General features: G+C 41.3%; 1 protein-coding gene across 1 annotated transcript in view; it reads left to right on the top strand.

The window, feature by feature from the left end:
• Positions 1-17,851, top strand: part of eipr1 (EARP complex and GARP complex interacting protein 1) — a 69,011-nt gene that overhangs the window by 10,796 nt on the left and 40,364 nt on the right. The window contains exons 3-4 of the mRNA XM_062439873.1: positions 3,129-3,261; positions 7,531-7,687. Coding sequence (XP_062295857.1) covers positions 3,129-3,261; positions 7,531-7,687 — 290 coding nt within the window. The remainder of the gene's footprint in view (positions 1-3,128; positions 3,262-7,530; positions 7,688-17,851) is intronic.

The following is a 17,851-nucleotide window of genomic DNA, read 5'->3' as shown; positions in this document are numbered from 1 at the left end:
GGATTATTATTTTTATTTATATTTATTGTGCTCTTGCCTTGATGACAACATCCAGTCTCAGAATATGAGAAAACTGGTCATTTTTGGTTGGTTTGCCAGTGATTTTATCTTTTATTATTCTAAATATGAAAAGAAAATCAAACCATTTTTTAATTTCTACTCATCCCTATTTGACCAGGAAATTTAACATTTTGTAATTTAAAACAAAAATCAAGTAACCACTCGTTTTATGGGGGGATTAAATTAAATTACTCTTCTTGGTTTTTTTTTACTCTGTTAGCTTTTATTGCACTTACAGTAACATAACGAGTGTAGTTGTCACCTCCAGTTTTCACCTGGTTCACCGTCTCTGTGTGAGCAGCACACACTGATGCTCAGCTCCACCAGGTGAAACTTACGGCTCTTTAATACAGAGATCATCATCATAGCCACAAAGATCTCTCATTAAGACTTTGCTTTCTTACATTGAACCAACCAAAACCAGCATAACGTTGCTGCCATGTACTTTACACAGCTCGCAGGTGTTTGAGGTGGAGCTGCAGGGTTGAGTGAAGGTGTGTGGGGAAGCTAACAGCTAACACAACAGCGTCCTACAGCCGCTACCTCTGAAGCCGCTTATGGGCGAAGCAACTCTGTCTTCGATTCAGTGTCCGAACCTTTTATACAGACCAGCGAGGAGGAATAAAGTAACAGTATTCCTGCCGTGAACAGACTCTCAAAGGAGAACAGCACAATGTCAGCTAATAGCAGCAGAGGCTAACGTTAGCAGCTCCTCTCCTTGTCTCGGGGGCGGAGCTGAATCCTCCGTGCAGCAGACACAGACAAAGCAGTGGAGACTTATGACAACTTAACTCAGTCATTTAGATGCAGTAATGGTCTGCTTGCTTCTAACATCATTTTAACAATTTATTGACATTTTGAAATTTGACTCGCGGGCTGCCCATGTCTACTCTGTGTGTTTTTTTGTAATAATAATGTAGAGTATCACGACGACGGAGAAACTTTAATCCCTGCTTCTAAAGTTGGTTACTCCTAAAAACACAAAAGATCAGTTTTACATCTCAAAATACAATTTACAAGATACAATTAGTATAGTGTTAATTATTAAGCTTTATAGGTGTTGTAAAGGTATATTTTTTACTTTGAAAAGAGCCAGGCTAGTTTACCCCTGCCTCCAGTCTTTATGCTAAGCTAAGTTTATTGCTTTCTGACTGAGGCTGCACATTTAACATATAAGACTGCTACTACATGAGTGGTAGAAGTCTTATAGTCTAATGCCCCTTTTTAGATATGAAATATGCAAATCTGCTGGCATTATCTATGGCTTTTTGTCATTCAGACATGGGTGTCCTTAGAGTGTCATTCATTTATGGAAAGAGCCTTAATACCTGTGCAATATTTGGCATATAGTTGAAAAAGTGATGGGCTCAATAAGTAATGATATGAAGGAGGTGTTCTCAGTTCTCTTACAGGCTGCGTTACTCGTGGATTTGAAAATGTATTTTGCTGTTGAAGCCTTAATTACTAATGACCGTTAATGAGCTCCTCTTCTCACTAGTGAATCCTCTATTAAATTCTCTTAAAAGTTTCATCAAACACTACGAGAGAATGAAGTCTCCTGCCTAGTTTATGATGTTCCACAGTGCACACACATGTTGAGATGTTAAATCAGGGCTCTTATTTGATTTCAAGTGAGGGAAGTGTTTTGCTGGATTTTCTGTTTTTCCTCCATGCTGTTGGCATGGGTGAAAATGCTGGTTGGATTATTATTGTGGGTTTTTTTCCCTCGTTTTTTACTTTTTTTTTTTCTTGTGGTCACACCGCAAGGGGAACATTTTTTTTAACAGTGGCAGATGGACTGACCAGACACAAGAAGGATCTTTTCAGCAACTTAAAATTGGCTCATTCACAGTGTTTTGTGCTTTAACACAAAAACTCATGAAAACAGATGAGCGATTTTCCCATAATGTTGCACTACTCCTTCTCTCTCATCAGTTGATACTGTCATTTAATGATCATACATGTTCTCCACTGAGAGCAACTTCATGCAAAACACTTTCAGAAGGTGCCACTCACATTTAATACACCATTAATATGGCTTTCTTCACCTATAGCACACTTTAACATCAATAAGCAGATTGTGAACTCATCAACGGTGCAATAGTCTACTGTGATTGCACCTCGAATGTGCCATGTGCAATTAAGACTATAACTACTGCTCTTATTCCTTTATTCATTATTGACATCTATATTTATTACTGCGCCTGATATTTATGACTGCATTTTTTATTCTCTTTTTTTATCCATATTCTCTGTTGTTTCATGTATATTGTCTGTTTCTGTTTTTACGTGTTTTTAGCCACGGAGGGGACACAATACTGCTGTGCAATGACAAAAAAAAGGCATTGAGTTGAATTGAATTGAACATCTAAGTGAAAATAGCATTTGGGATCTTCAGTAGCGTTAGTAGTAGTTTTTGAGTGGTACATTTAGACTGCAAATAAAGGTACATTCTGTAAATACTGCAGAAAAGACATTATTCTCTATTGTTTCTGTCCGACTCATGAGTGTCATACTATACTGAACTGATGAGTTACTCACACACACTCACTATGCAGATCAAAACTAAACAAAGTGGACAATCAAAGTCCTTTCACAGGAAAGCTCTCATGTATAATGCACCTCTAGCCGGGCTATTTCACAAAAAAAGAGGGAAAAAAGCAATGGAATGAGCTTTTATCGATTTACTTTTTGTTGTACCTTTTTCCACAGACTCCTCATATGCAGAACTCGCTTGAATCCGGCGTGACTTCTAAAAGTGTCTTAATCGTTGCTTTAAAGGCCAAATCAAGATGAAAAGTCTTCATTCGTATGAAGTCGACGGCGGTAAAAAAGAAAAAAAAAAAGAACCAAAGCGACGACTGCCTTGAAATTACGTTTACTGTCATATTAAAAAGAGGAACCTTCTTCTTCTTCTTTTTTTTTTCTTTACTGGGGGAATCAGAGGAGTGGAGCGGCGCTTTGAACTGCGCCTGGCGTGTGTGGAGGGAGGAGCACACAGTGTTTTAACTCGAGCTTCATCCTCAACACATCTCCTCTCTCTTCTCTTTCTGCTTTTCCCCCTCCAGATCCACATCATTGACTTTGATGATGAGAATAACATCATTAATAAGAATGTCCTTCTGCACCAAGCTGGGGAGATATGGCACATTGGCGCCAGTCCTGCAGATAAGGCTGTGCTTACCACCTGCTATAACAAAAGTGAGTCCCACTGTTTCCTTCTGTCTCTGTTTCCATTCACTGCCTCCTAATGCATCATGTTTCTCTTTTTCCTCCTTTGTCTCCTTTTTCTGCTTTTACTCGATCTTCCTTTTTTCCCCCTTCTCTTTTTCTTTGTGTTTCTTTCATCAAATTACCTCGTGCAGTTTAGTTGAGAATCATCACATAGGATCGCTCTTTAAAAGGTGATCAATAACAGCCCATCTTCCTTTACAGGTCCGACGGCAGCAGCCGCGTTAAGAGTCATGTTCAGACTCTGATAGAATCAATACTAATGTATGGACATGATGACCCACATGAGGGATAATAGCAGCAGCCGCACATTTACTATGGCGGGAGAAAATCTTTGAGGCTCACATGCAGATCATCTGTGCTTTTATGTAAGGTTTTCTTGTCAGTGAGCAAATTTACATTCACCATTATATTTAACTGGAAGTAGAGAAAAAAGCTTCTATTAATAGACCCGTCAGAATAATCATCATTATCGTTATCCACTGATCGTACAATAACATAATTATCGACATCATCATGTCTGTATCTGGAATTTTTTTGACCTCAGTATTGCCACACTTCACATTAGCAGCTAAGAGGCTATTCAAGTCACATTGGCTAAGCAAGTAGTGTCCTCCATTCCTCACTGTGTACGTCCTGAGTGGAGACTGCAGAAGAATTAAAAGGTAAATAACTCTGTCCCCAACCATAATGACAGTCTGTGTAGCACCCACTCTCCAATCCCACCCCCACCCCCCCTTACATTATTATACTATTATATCATTACATCAGTGGTATAAAATGATCTTCAAATGACAATAACATCGTTTATCACGATTATTTCAGAGACAATATATCGTCCAACAAAAGTAGTTATCATGACAGATCTATTTATAATAATCAATAACAAATAATAACAATATAATAACAATCCAAATATTTTTTTTTAAAAATGATTTAGCAAAAAGTAAAAGTCCTTTAGTTTGTGAACACGATCCTCACATTTCAGGAGAAACTGTATCAGCGGCATCAGTGTGCCCATCCCTTTTTTTTGTTGAAACTGAGCCTCATATATTTCAGCAGTGGTTACAACCACAAAAACCAGCACCCATGGCCAGATTAACAATAATATTTTATCACCCTCATAACCCTCTCAGTATGATACAGTACACCGCCAGAGCTTTGCTAAGAAACATTATTTTTATTTCAAATTGCAGGTGATAGGGCTGTAGTTTTCCTCACCATTAACACACAATAGAATAACAGAGTTATTTCAGTCATTCCAATTGTAAAACATGAGTCAAGATGCAAATACTGATTTTTTTGGAGGGATCACTAAAAATAGAGTTTGACTAATATAGTAAATGAACTGTACTTATATGGCACTTTTCTAGTCTTTTGTCCACTGAAAGCGCTTTTACACTACAGGTTACATTCACCCATCCACACACTGATGGCGGAGCAATTTCGGGTTATTTTGCCCAAGGACACATCAACATGTGGACAGCAGGAGCCGAGAATTGAACCGCCGATCTTCTGATTAGCGAACGATCCGCTTTACCCTCCTGAGCCATAGCCGCCCCCTAGATAATGTTACTGAGACTGATGCCGGTGTCAGTAATTAACTGCTAGTTGCTATAATGACCAAGTGCAGTTTTATATGATTTGAGGCAGTTGGCAAGTCACAAAGTCATTCACGTCTCATTTGATTTGATACATTTTTGTGTACGGCTCTGAGCTCAAGATGAGTAATTAAGCATATGTATGTGTGTGTATATATGTATGTATATAGCATATAACATATAACAATAAATAACAGAATGCATGTTATTTTCTATTGGATAGGATTGAAGAAAGGATGTTTTTTTGTTGTCAGTAAAGCAGTTATCTTGTAACTTCAAAAAGCCGTCTCCTTGTCAAGTAACAAAGAAACTCTATTTCCTGTTTCATGGAAAACACAATACACATAATGACAACTAATAACTTTCATCACACTCTGACTCAAATGTTTCTAAATCCTCAACACAACTACAGAACATTTCTCATTTGAAATAATCAGGACTGTTTACGTGTTCATTTTGGACCCCATCACTTGAAACTGGTTTTCTGAGCCTCTGATTACTTGAATATTAAAGAATTTTAACCATGATATGTATTGAGACATTACAGCTGAAGCATTCTCTGGTGGATGAACTATACAGGATGGCGACATCTAAAAACGTAACATCAGCTTTTATACACAGCAGTTTCTTGTTACTCATCAAGTGATATCTACTGTACGCCAATATCCATCAATCTGTGATAAGCTGCAACATTTAAGTGATTAATCAATCGACAGAAAATGAACTGCCAACTGTTTTAGTAATCAATTAATTATTTTGTTCCATCTTCTCAAATTGTCTGGTTTATTTAGTCCTCTATGATAGTAAACTAAATATCTATGGTTTATGGACTGTAGGTCAGGACAAAAGAAGAAATTTGAGGATGTGACTTTGGGCTTTAGGAAACTGACTGCCCAAACAATCAACTGAGAAAATATTTGCCAGATTAAACAATATTACCTATTAATCAATATGAAAAAATGTTGCATTATTACAATCTCATATTGGTTACATTGCACTGCCCATTGGCCAAGTCTCAATCCTAACCCTCTTGTTGTCCTCGGGTCAATTTTGACCCGGGAGGACAACAGGCGTTAACTCAAAAATGAGGTATAATTTGATTTAAATGAGGCCTATTGACCATAACTTCCAAAAATATGTGTAAAACCTGTGGTAATAAATTGGAATGAAGTTGGCTTAAAAGGTCTAACACAGAATTGGGTGGTGATTTATACCTTGTGCTTTATAAACAGTCAAACCAGAAGGAAGGACAAAAGTTGCACAGTCAACAGGAAGACAACAGGAGGGCAAAATATATGTGCAATATGTACACTCTAGGTTTCACTGCCTCCTAAGGTCAGAATGGTGATGTGCCACTTCTGCTGTGTGTATAAGAGAGTGTTTATCTATCTTTGTGAGGACCAACATGAGCTAGACCTCTACAGTGAGGACATTTTTGCCAGTCCACACTTCTTCAAAGTACTGTTTAAAACTTAACACTTGGTTTTAGAGTTAAGGTTACAGTTGGGTTGAGGTAAGGGCAGGATGGAGATGGGTGGGACAAGATGGGTAGGGAATGGTTCATAGCAACAAGGGTCCTCTCGAGTATAGAAAGTGTGTGTGCGTGTGTGCGTGCGTGCATGTGTCTGGGGTTACGTCATACAGGAGCTGACAACCATGTCAGATGGGGCAGGGAGAGGTTGATGCAGTGCACTGTGGGCCTTTAGGGGCAGAATCTTCTGGGACAGGGTGTAGTCACTGTCTCCCCTCAAACCTCCATCCACCACCCTCTTCCTCACTCCTTCCTCTTTTTTTCTTTTTCTTGTACTCCCTCTGTCTCTCGCTCTCTGTCAGCTGAGTTCTACATGCTTGAGTTCACAGAATGACAGCCACTCTGGACCGGGCTGAAGCCCAGACAGCCCACTACGCACTGCTGCTCACACCACACACTCTCACACACACACATACACATATATACTGTACATAGAAGCGCACACACACAGGAGTAATAAACACAAACATACATACACACAAACACGTCAGTATAGTGTTTCCAGAACGCATCCCACTGGCGCTTCAATATGTGAGAAAAAAAAAAAAAAAGCCTTTTGTTCAAGATGATTGCTTGCCCACTTACTCCAAGTGTAAGGTTGTCTAAAACCACTCAAGAGCCTGTGGACTCGCACCACGTTGCTTTTTAATTTGACAAATAGGCCTAATGCCAGTTTTTTCATAGCCCAACGCCTGCCCACACACTATCAATATCTACACCAAAAAGAAATGAGGTTCTTTCTCTCTCTCTGTTCTTTCTCTCTCTCTCTCTCTCTTTCTCTCTCTCTCTTTCTCTCTCTCTCTCTCTCTCTCTTTCTCTTTCTCTCTCTCTATGATTGGTTATGCCCTCCAGCCTCAAACTTTTAGTCCAATTACTGTATCAATTCTACATTTACTCCACTGACTCCAATTAGCAGCTCTGGCTCTGGTGTGCTTGTGCCAAAATAACTCATTTGTGATGTGGATTTGGAGGGAAGTGCATTCACGTCACAGCATTAGTGCCTGTCCACCACACACACACACACACACACACACACACACACACACTGCATGTACTGTAACACTCTGTGACTGTTTGCGTGTGTGTGTGTGTGTTGTTCCTCTCCAGCTAGTGACAGCAGGGTGGTGTCCTGTGCGGCAGTATGGCGGATGCCCTCCGATTGGGACACGGGAAGCCACGAGTCACCTGACGACTCCGCTCACAATCCCCAAACTCTGGAGCTGCTCTGTCACCTAGACGACAGCACCCACGGCAACACCGCCTGGTAGGTGTCGCTGGTGGGAGCAGTATTATTTGGGTGAACTGCTGTGAGAGTTACAGTACAAGCGATGCACAATATGTATTACTACTTTCTTTGAATATTTGACACAATAATGGTAACTCAAGGTCCACTTGCTAGCTATTTTCAGGCACTTTTAACTGAATCTCAGTGGAAAATGCATTAAGATCAAACTTTTTTTCTTCCAATGTCTAAATTAACTTTCAAACTTAACTATTTTGAACTTGGATTTTATGGCGCTATGTAAACCAACTACATGGTTTGAAGTTTGCCTGTATATGATGCCTCTATACATCAACACTATATGTAAAATCTATTTCATTCAGCATTGCTCTGAAAAGCATTAGCATCCACTTTACTGTTCCAATGAAGAAACAAACAACAAACAGGTAGATTTAAGAAGGATCTTTTCTGATACTGTCAGAGGTTAACATTTCAACTGAAGTCATTTAGAACCTACAGTGAGCAGTGAAATCACTGTAGGAGGCAAAGGGACAGGTTTTAGCCTGTAGGTTGTAGGCTCTCCTCTTTTGTTTCATCCTCTGCTCTCCTCTCTTCTCCTTTTCTTCTCCTCTCATGTGAAGGAGAGGATATGGAGTATGAGTCTGAGTCAGACACAGCATCCATTGGTGATATTTCAAACAGGAAAACTGAGCTTTACTCTTTGGAGGAGATAAATGATTTTCTGGATGAAACATTCAACAAGTCTGTTAAAGTGAGCGATTACTTTGGAGACACTGACAAATTCATCCGATCTGTCAGCATATTAAAAAGACTTGTTGGTTATGACCTCTTGGATGAAAAGAGACGTTACCGTCTAAACAAACACCTAGCAGTTCTGAGAAAGGCCAAAAGAGGTAAAACTGGTAAAAGAGCCAGAAAGTAGAATGATTATGCATCATCACATGGTGGCTTCATCTCTTTACTGCTCTCTGCTTGTTTCAGCTTGTCTGTTTCTTTTTCTCTATGCAGAGCCTAAAAAAGGGTCTCTTAACATTAATGGAGGGAGGGACAGACGACAGACGACAGACATAAGAGGGCTTTAATCTCTGAGGTTGCTACTCAAAAAAAGGTTGATGTGTTATTTTTACAAGAAACACATACTATTCCAACAGATGAAATAGACTGGGGCTTATGGGGGGGGGGGGGGGGTATGGCACTAATCTAGGTGGAGGTGTAGCAATTTTGTTTTCACAGCACCTTGTTTTATCAAATATTGTAGTATATGATGTAGAGCAGGGCAGGATTCAAGTTGTACAAGCAACAATCAGAGACATAACCTTTATGTTTGTAAATGTATATGCTTATACCTCTGCTGCTGACCGTATCAATCTTTTTCACAAACTAAATGACACACTGAAACAGTTCAGTAGTAGTTCAGTATTAGTGGTGGGAGGAGACTGGAATTGTACTACAAATTATTCACTTGACAGGAATGCAGGAGAGCTTCATCCACCATCAGCTTCGGTTTTATCTAATGTAGTTCGAGCAAATGATCTTGTAGATGTTTGGAGGAAACTCCATCCAACAAGCAGACAATATACGTGGGTAAAAGTCACTGAGGGCAGGGTTAGTGCAGCCACATTAGATCAACAAAACGTATAACAAAAGGTTAACTGAAACCATCATATCACCTGTTGGTTTTTCAGACCATCATTTGGTGATAATTCATTTTTCTTTACTGGTGCATCGTCAAAAATGTCCATATTGGCATTTTAACACCAGATTGATTTATGACGAGACCTTCTGTCAGTCAAGGTTTTGACAATTTAAGTCAATGGTGGGAGGTAGGGAAAACGCACATCAGAATCTTTTGTCAGCAATACACATCACACACAAGGGCAATAGAAAGGAATTATTTTGAAGTGTTAGAGAAGGAGATTAGTTTATTGGAAGATGGAATAATTAATGGGTTGGACAACAATAATACAACTTGGGAGAAAAGGAGAGAAGCTTTAAGTAGGTTTTTACACGAAAAAGCAAAAGGTGCCCTAATTAGAACTAGAATTTCGTCTATTAAAGATAAAGATGCACCAACTCGTTTTTTCTTTAAGTTGGAAAGAAAAGTCGGAGAACATAACCAGATGATGCATCTCAAGCTTTCAAATGGATCTGTGACAACTGATCCAGCAGAGATGAGGAAGCATAGAGTTCTACAGCGATCTGTTGGATTTCTTCTGGGGAGGATATCACTGGATTAGATCGGCTGTGCTGTTTTTACCTGTGTCAGAGGGGGGCCAGGGATCGATTGACTTCAGGAGTCGCATAACGGCATTTCGGCTTCAGACTGCGCAGCGTTTGCTCTACCGAACCCTGGACTGAAACAGGATCTTTGCTGCTTCGTTGAGTGAAGAACCTGGCTTATGACAAACACTTGTTTCTTCTGGATTTGGATGGTATGGAAACATCACAGACTTCTTGTTTTTACCAGTCGGTCGTGCGTGCCTGGAGAACAGTTTCTAATGTGAGGAGAGACTGCTCTAAGTTGTAAGTAAATGTTGGGGAAGAACCTTTGTTTTATAACGCGGTCATACAGAGCAGGATTCTCAGCTCTGTCAGTGTTCAAAGGATCCTTATAACAGCTAGGCTGATGAAGCTGGCAGGACTGAGGTCAGCGGGTCAGTGGAAAACTGCTGCTAGGCTGTGTCAAGACACTGGCATTAAGTCTCTGCGTCTCCTGGACAAACTGGTGGAGGAGTTTTGTGCTGCAGTGGAGGAGCAGGAGGAAGCGGACAGGGTTCTGTTATCTTTAAGAACACCAGAACTATCAAACTTCTCCGAAGCATCAAAAAAGAGCTTGTATGCTGTGTCTGTGTAGGTTCTTAACAGAGCACTGTTGGCCGGTGTCCGAGAGTCGAGGTTTTTGAAGATAAACTGTTTATTTCTGGTCCCAGATACTCTGCAGCACAACGCAGAACTGTTTGTCTGGTTAATTTTTTGTTGGGTCAAGCAAAGATGAGCATCTGGCTCACTAGGAGAAATAAGATGAAGGAGACAGGATCTGTAGATGTTGAACTGATGTTCAGAGGTCTGGTGGCTGCACGTCTTAGGATAGAGTTTGTTTATTATAAGATGGTGTCAGACTTGAACGAGTTTATTTCTATTTGGGGAGGTGGAGATGTTTTATGTCCTGTAGTTGATGAATTGATTATTCTGAGTTTCTGAAAATGATGAAAAAAAACAAAACACTACTATTTTATTGGTGTTGTTTGGAGGGGTGAGTGAATACATGTAGGGATGATATGTATGATTGGATGTGTTTAATTTACTTATGATTGCTTATTGTGAATAAAAAATTGGACAAATAAAGGGATGGTTAAAGGTCTTCTCCTTTCTTCTCCTGTCTGCTCCTCTTCTTTTCTCTCTTATTTCCTCTTCTATTTCATTTCCTCCTCTCCACCTCTTCTCTCATGTTTTTTCTCCTCTCCTCCTTTCCTTTTCTCTTGTTTCATCCTTTCCTCTCCTGTTTCCTCCTTTTCTCTCCTCTCCCCCTCCTCTCTTCTCTCTTGTTTCCTCCTCTCCTCTTCTCTCCTTTCCTGTCCTCTCCTCTTCTTTTCTTCTCTCTTGTTTCCTCTCCACTCCTCCTTTCCTCCTCTTCTCCTCTCTCCTCTTCTCTCCCTTCCACCTCTTCTCTTCTCTCTTTTTTCCTCTTCTCTTCTCATCTCCTCTTGTTTCCTCTCCTCTCCTCCTCTTCTCTCTTGTTCCCCTCTCTTCTCTCCTCTTGTTTCCTCTCATCTCCTTTTCCTCTTCTCTTTTGTTTCTTCCTCTCATCTCCTCCTTTCCTCTTCTCTCTTGTTTCCTCTCCTCTCTTGTTTCCTCTCCTCACTTCCCTTCCTCTTCTCTCTTGTTTCCTCCTCTGTTCTCCTTGTCTTTCCTCTCATCTCCTCCCTTCCTCTTCTCTCTTGTTTACTCCTCTCTTCCTCTCCTCTCTTGTTTCATCCTCTCCTCTTCTCCTCTCCTCTCCTCTCTTTTATTTCCTCCTCTCTTCTATTCTCCTCTCCTTCCCTTTTTCTTTGTCTTCTATTCTAATCTCCTCCCCTCCATCTATACTCTTATTACCTCTCTGCCTGTATCTCTCCTCCATCTGAATGTTTTTTTTTTGGCTCAGACTATTGACTGGCCCACATCTCAGATTGTAGTCACGGCTCGATCCTTTTGTCTTACAGTCAGAGCTCCTGTGCACAATGCCTCGCCATAATTCATCGCCTATGAGAATGAAAATCAATGGTCATTCCCCTTTTTAGTCCACTGTTCATCGGCTGCCTCATGATTGCTATCATTTTTAGGGGCACCAATCAGTTAGCTTGATGCATACTGGAGCAGGTGTCTGCGAGCGATAGATAAAGATGGAGGGAGAGTCAGGAGGAGGAGGAAGAAGAAGCAGAAGAGGAGGAGAAGGAGAGAGGAAGATGGAGAGAAGCTCACAAAGACAAGGGAGGGGGCTTTGTATGTGTGGGGGGTGCACCCATGTACATGTGTACTGTATTTATATATATGTGTGTGTGTGTGTGTGTGTGTGTGTGTGTGTGTGTGTGTGTGTGTGTGTGTGTGTGTGTGTGTGTGTGTGTGTGTGTGTGTGTGTGTGTGTGTGTGTGTGTGTGTGTGCGTGTGTGCGTCAGAGGGCAGGTCAAGCAAGGCTGATGGCTAAAGATTGATGACTCTGGGCTTCACCATCTTAACACCCTGAGAGCTGTAACCCTCACAAGGGCACCACACTGTGTGTGTGTGTGTGTGTGTGTGTGTGTGTGTGTGTGTGTGTGTGTCTGTGTCTGTGTCTGTGTCTGTGTCTGTGTGTGTGTGTGTGTGTGTGTGTGTGTGGTGAGGGAGCATGCATTTGGTGTTGTGAAGCCTGTAGCCTATGCTGTGCACTATTGGCTTGCCTAGATGGATGGCTTTGGTCTGTTGCCCACCTCCTCCATCGCTCCATGGCACGCACACACGTGCGCACACACACACACACTTATCCCCACTCACTCTGATAATGCTGGCAGCTTACACCACTCTGTGCGTGTGTGTGCATGTTTTGTGTATTTAAGCAGACAAAAAGTAAAGAGATTGGAGTTTGTATTCTTATGAGGCTTTCTGTCTGTGTCGTGTGTGTGTGTGTACGCGCATGTTTGTTCACCTGCCCCCGTATGTGTTTGTGTCCACCATAGCGTGTCTGCTCGTGTGTAGCCTGCATCCTCCATGCGTGTGTTTTCTGGTCAGCGTGCTGGCTTGCTGGTGTCCCTCCACTCCCACTAACAATAACACTTTCTCCTTCCTCCAAATCCCCTCATTGTTTGGGTGGGCAAACATTTGAGCCTCTGCCCTGTTGTGAAGCGTGCTCTGAATGGAAATATCGGCAAAATACACACACATACACAAAAAGGAAAAAATACAGGCCTAAACAAAGCTCGGGAAAAATCATGTTGTTTTTGTGTTGCCGATGTGTGTGCATCATGGCTTTTTTTCCCCCCTCCTCTCATTCTTCTCGCACTCGGTTCCGATAGGGAGCCGTGCCAGTTGAGCGAATCGATTCCCATGGAGCCATTTGAGCCAATCAGGACCCTAGGAGGGAATGGTAAAGCGCAAAAGGCAACAAGGTTGATTTTCTAAAGTGGGGTGTGACAGGAGGGGGTAGGAGGTGTTAGTGGGTTTGATTTTGTGTGTGTGTGTGTGTGTGTGTGTGTGTGTGTGTGTGTGTGTGTGTGTGTGTGTGTGTGTGTGTGTGTGTGTGTGTGTGTGTGTGTGTGTTACGCGCACACATGAATGCAATCATGTGCATTATTGTGCAATCATTTGGAGTGAATGACTTTGAGTCTTTTACTTCAAAGGGTGGATGTATGTACTGTACATCTAACCTCTTTCATCCCGTAGCGCCAGAGTGTCTCTGTTGTCTGTGTGTGTGTGTGAGTGAGTGTGTGTGTGTGTGTGTGGCTGGTCATGTAAAAGTGTGTGTGTTGATGGTGTGTATATGTGTGTTGACGGCTATCTTTGTGATCACTGAGCGTGATTTTCACTGTGAGGGTCCCCTAGTTCCAATCAATTGGACTCCGGCAGTGGGCTTTCATGCAGACTATCCAGTGTGTGTGTGTGTGTGTGTACGTGTGTGTGTGTGTGTGAGAGAAAGAAATGGGGGGGCTGTCAGTCGATTACAGTGCCTTTGCAATCCAGCTTCTTCAACCACATCTTGAATTAAACACCATGAGGCCGACACTGCACTAAAGGTTGTGGGTCTGCTGGTTTTTCCTCCAGGTTCTGCAGGTGCTCATAAAACAGTATCTTGATAAAGTTCAGACAAGTGGTGGGTATGTTATAGGATCATTAAGATTGTTACAACTTTCAGAGTTTTGCCCATAACTTCCGTTGAGGTTATATCATAGTTTATAAAATTAGAATCCAATGTCAAAACAGGATTTAGCATTGCAGTCGAATAATATTGTGGGTCTCACAATATCACGCTGTGTCTCATATCACATACTTCTGTTAGTACACTTCTGTGTAGTACACTGTGTACACTATGTACTTACTTGTGTAGAGTGCAAATTGCGACAGGGTAAAACATGGCTGTTGCGCACTTTCTGGAAATGAGCTAATCCTCTTTTCCAGAAAGTGCGCAACTAGTTAGCAAGCTAGTATTAGCATTCACACTATCGTTTGTCGTACCAAATCATTACAGACTGCTAAATTAACCTAATAAACCTACTGATGGCTCATAAGTGACAACAGTATAGTGGTGCTTAGTGTAAGAAACACCTGTATATCACATTTGTTTAATGCAGTGATGTTCACCGTAGTTACAACATCCTTGCCAACCTTTTCCAGTATATAAAGTGGTTCCTCCCCCGCTATGTAGCCAAGATGGCTACCACTGATGGTGAGAAGTGTCCATAGTTACACACTCAACTTTTTGACCATTTTGAGTGTACCATCCGGGTACTTATAGTGCACCTGGCCGAATCAGACATATCATTTATTTATTCCATGCTTTCCTTTTTGTCAAAACTTGGGGCCTACATTACCCAAAATGCAACTCAGCTGCTGACAGTTCAGTGGGAGACTTGGGTGCGTTACGCTAGTAGCCTGAAGCTGTTAGGAGTTGGCTACAGAGGACCTCACTTCTTTCTAAATTCCACACCCCCATATTTTCTTTCCCCTTCAACTGTGTAGTCTCCAGACCCAACTGGCGCTTACTCATCACTTTAGGCAATTTATGAGATTTCACACAGCTCCCTCTGGAGACACAGAAAGCTTTATACAACTTTTTTACACATTTACAGTAGTGCTCTTAAAACTGTTAACAGACGTTGAGGTGTAAAATCAGTGGAGCCCCCCTTTAACAGAAGCTAAATCCCTTATCAAATCTAATTAGGTCCAAATTTCAACAGTTGCAAGTAATTTAAGTTATAACTAACTAAAGCTGAAAGATCTCCCATCAGCCTTTGTTGTCTGAGAGGGCAATAACAGTTTTGAGTGGCAGCCTAATTAACGTTCACAACCTGTAGCTACAACCTAAAAAGGAGATGGAGCAGCAGAACATATGAAATGTTGATTAATTATGTATCTGGCACGTTGAAATAACAGTTGTGGCCTACTTACTTTGCATGCATGACTGTTTCATGACCTACTTGCTCCAAATACTGCAGGTCCTGCTTCAAAATGATGAAGTTGATAAGCTTGAAGTGTTTCTGAGACTGAAAGACTCTCCTGGAATTGATGAGACACGATCAGCTACATCATTTATCCAGAGAGTTGCCACTCTGTTGGTCTTGTGTAACGACAAAACCAAACAGCCGACTGGCGGTAATGCAGCGGTGTTACAGAGTGATTTATCTTTGCCCTCACAAAGTAGCGCGAGTGTAGCTGACAAATGTTTCATTTTAGCCATTACTGAAGTTGCTCTTGAGGAGTGACGAAAGGTTAGATAAGAGATATGTTAGTAAAAGGGGTATATTGGCAAGCTTAGCATATTTTACCTTCTCTTGTGTCTGTTTACCCTTCAATAGGTTTTTGCTGTTTCTACAAATAGTGTTTCCCTCATCATTCCTTCTTTTCTTGGTGTTAGTGTTTAGATAATTGGACGGGGTTATGGTAAGGTTGGCTTGAGGTCAACCAGTGCATGAAACTGTTTGGATAGGTATAAATACAGTTCTACTCATTAAGTTGATTGCTGTTATCTCATTGTTGTCACTATAACAACCATTGAGCTACCATACTTGAAGTTAACCAGTGCACGAAACTGTTCGTTTAGGTATAATTTGGGGCTCAAGGTAAGGTATGGAGAAACAGACTAATAGACACATGGATCTAAAATGCAGCAGCAATTGGAACCAACCCTAAACACAGTTGTACTCAAAAAGGTAATTGCTGAGGTCTCATTGATGTCGCTACAACAACCTTTGACCTACCATGCATAGAGATTTCTTTGCAATGTAGGTGTATTACTAGTATGGACAGATGCAGTTGTAAGGTGGTTCAGGTAATCTAGCTGAACTTAAATGTTGATCTTGTGTGGTCATTTGAAAAGTTGTGCATTTCTGACATGTTCAGAAATTACTTTTTAAAGTATATCAATATTGTATCCATTGGAAATGATGGCCCAAACTACAAATACAGCTATCTTTGTTAGGACATTGCACTGACTTACCATACTATTCATAGTGGACAACCTAACCTACACACCCTTAACCATGCCTAACCTTAACCAGGACCTTAACCATGCCTAACCTTAACCAGGACCGTAACCATGCCTAACCTTAACCAGGACCTTAACCATGCCTAACCTTAACCAGGACCTTAACCATGCCTAACCTTAACCAGGACCGTAACCATGCCTAACCTTAACCAGGACCTTAACCATGCCTAACCTTAACCAGGACCTTAATCATGCCTAACCTTAACCAGGACCTTAACCATGCCTAACCTTAACCAGGACCTCACAAATTACATTTTGTCTCATTAGGACCATGCTTTGGTCCACATGAAGACTACACACACACACACACACACACACACACACACACACACACACACACACATTGCCCCTGGTGTCCCTGTATCCATGCTAAGATCTCAAAGACACAAACATACACACTGTGTTTGTGTTGGCTTTGTATATAAGGGGCTGGAATTAAACTCATATGGATGCAAGGCACAGCAAAGCGGGGGAACAATCTGATGAGCCAGAGACATAGAGAGAGACAAAGAGAGAGAGAGAGAGAAGCGCATTCTGTCCCAGACTTAGATATATGGGGCTGTAAAACCTCCATAGCTCTCCCAGACAGTATTTACATACCATTCCAGTAGCCAGTGTGCCAGCTTGTTGCAGAGCTCAAGGTCAAAGGCACATAACTTATATTCTCTAATAAGAGAGGAAAGGCAATATGAGATACCGTACAGCTTACTGTCTCTACCTCTCCCTCCCATCTATTGCATGAATTAATTGATACTACAGGGAAGCATACGGCGTGTAAACCCCAAAGTGGGGAGTATATTTTAATTGGTCCTGTGGTGTGCTGATGTTTGGGAATGTGTGTGTGTGTGTGTGTGTGTGTGTGTGTTTGTGTAAGAAAGAGACATGCTGCAGTCTTCATCTATAAGGTCTGTCAGCTGCACTGGAGGTACCTCACCAAGCTGTGTGTGTGTGTGTGTGTGTGTTTGTGTGTTCTTGTTCTTAATCACATTGTGGGGACATAAATATGTTCACATTATTGGATTTCAGCTTCCGTTTAGGGACAAGAAGCTGGTACTAAAAAGGTAAACCATTAAATCTTAGTACTAATGGTGTGTTCCATTTGTACTCGGAAATCGGAATGCTGGAATGACCCCCGATGTCGGATTTCTGACTCGGGAGGATAAGAAGAACCTCACTAGCCCCTATCTCAAAATCCAAGATAGCTGCCCCGTGTATCAACAGTGTGGAAGTTGTAGTCATATCCTGTTTATTAGCAGTTTTGTCTTATTTGTGTCTCATTAAATCAGTCGTACAAACAGCACTGTCCAACTTCTATCTGTGGACATGTTGCTACACTGTTAGTATGAGCAAAATACAGCGAAATGCACTTTTATCAAATCGTATTGCTATCAATGGCTAACCTGGCTAGAACTGGTTTTCTGACTAATTGAACTGGAACACTTCAAACTGGGGTGTGACATGATTCCCAGCTC

The sequence above is a fragment of the Scomber scombrus genome, chromosome 19, assembly GCF_963691925.1.
Source record: "Scomber scombrus chromosome 19, fScoSco1.1, whole genome shotgun sequence".
Lineage (NCBI taxonomy): Eukaryota > Metazoa > Chordata > Actinopteri > Scombriformes > Scombridae > Scomber > Scomber scombrus.
Note: the sequence above shows the minus strand (reverse complement) of the source record. Positions and strands in the feature narration are given on the sequence as shown.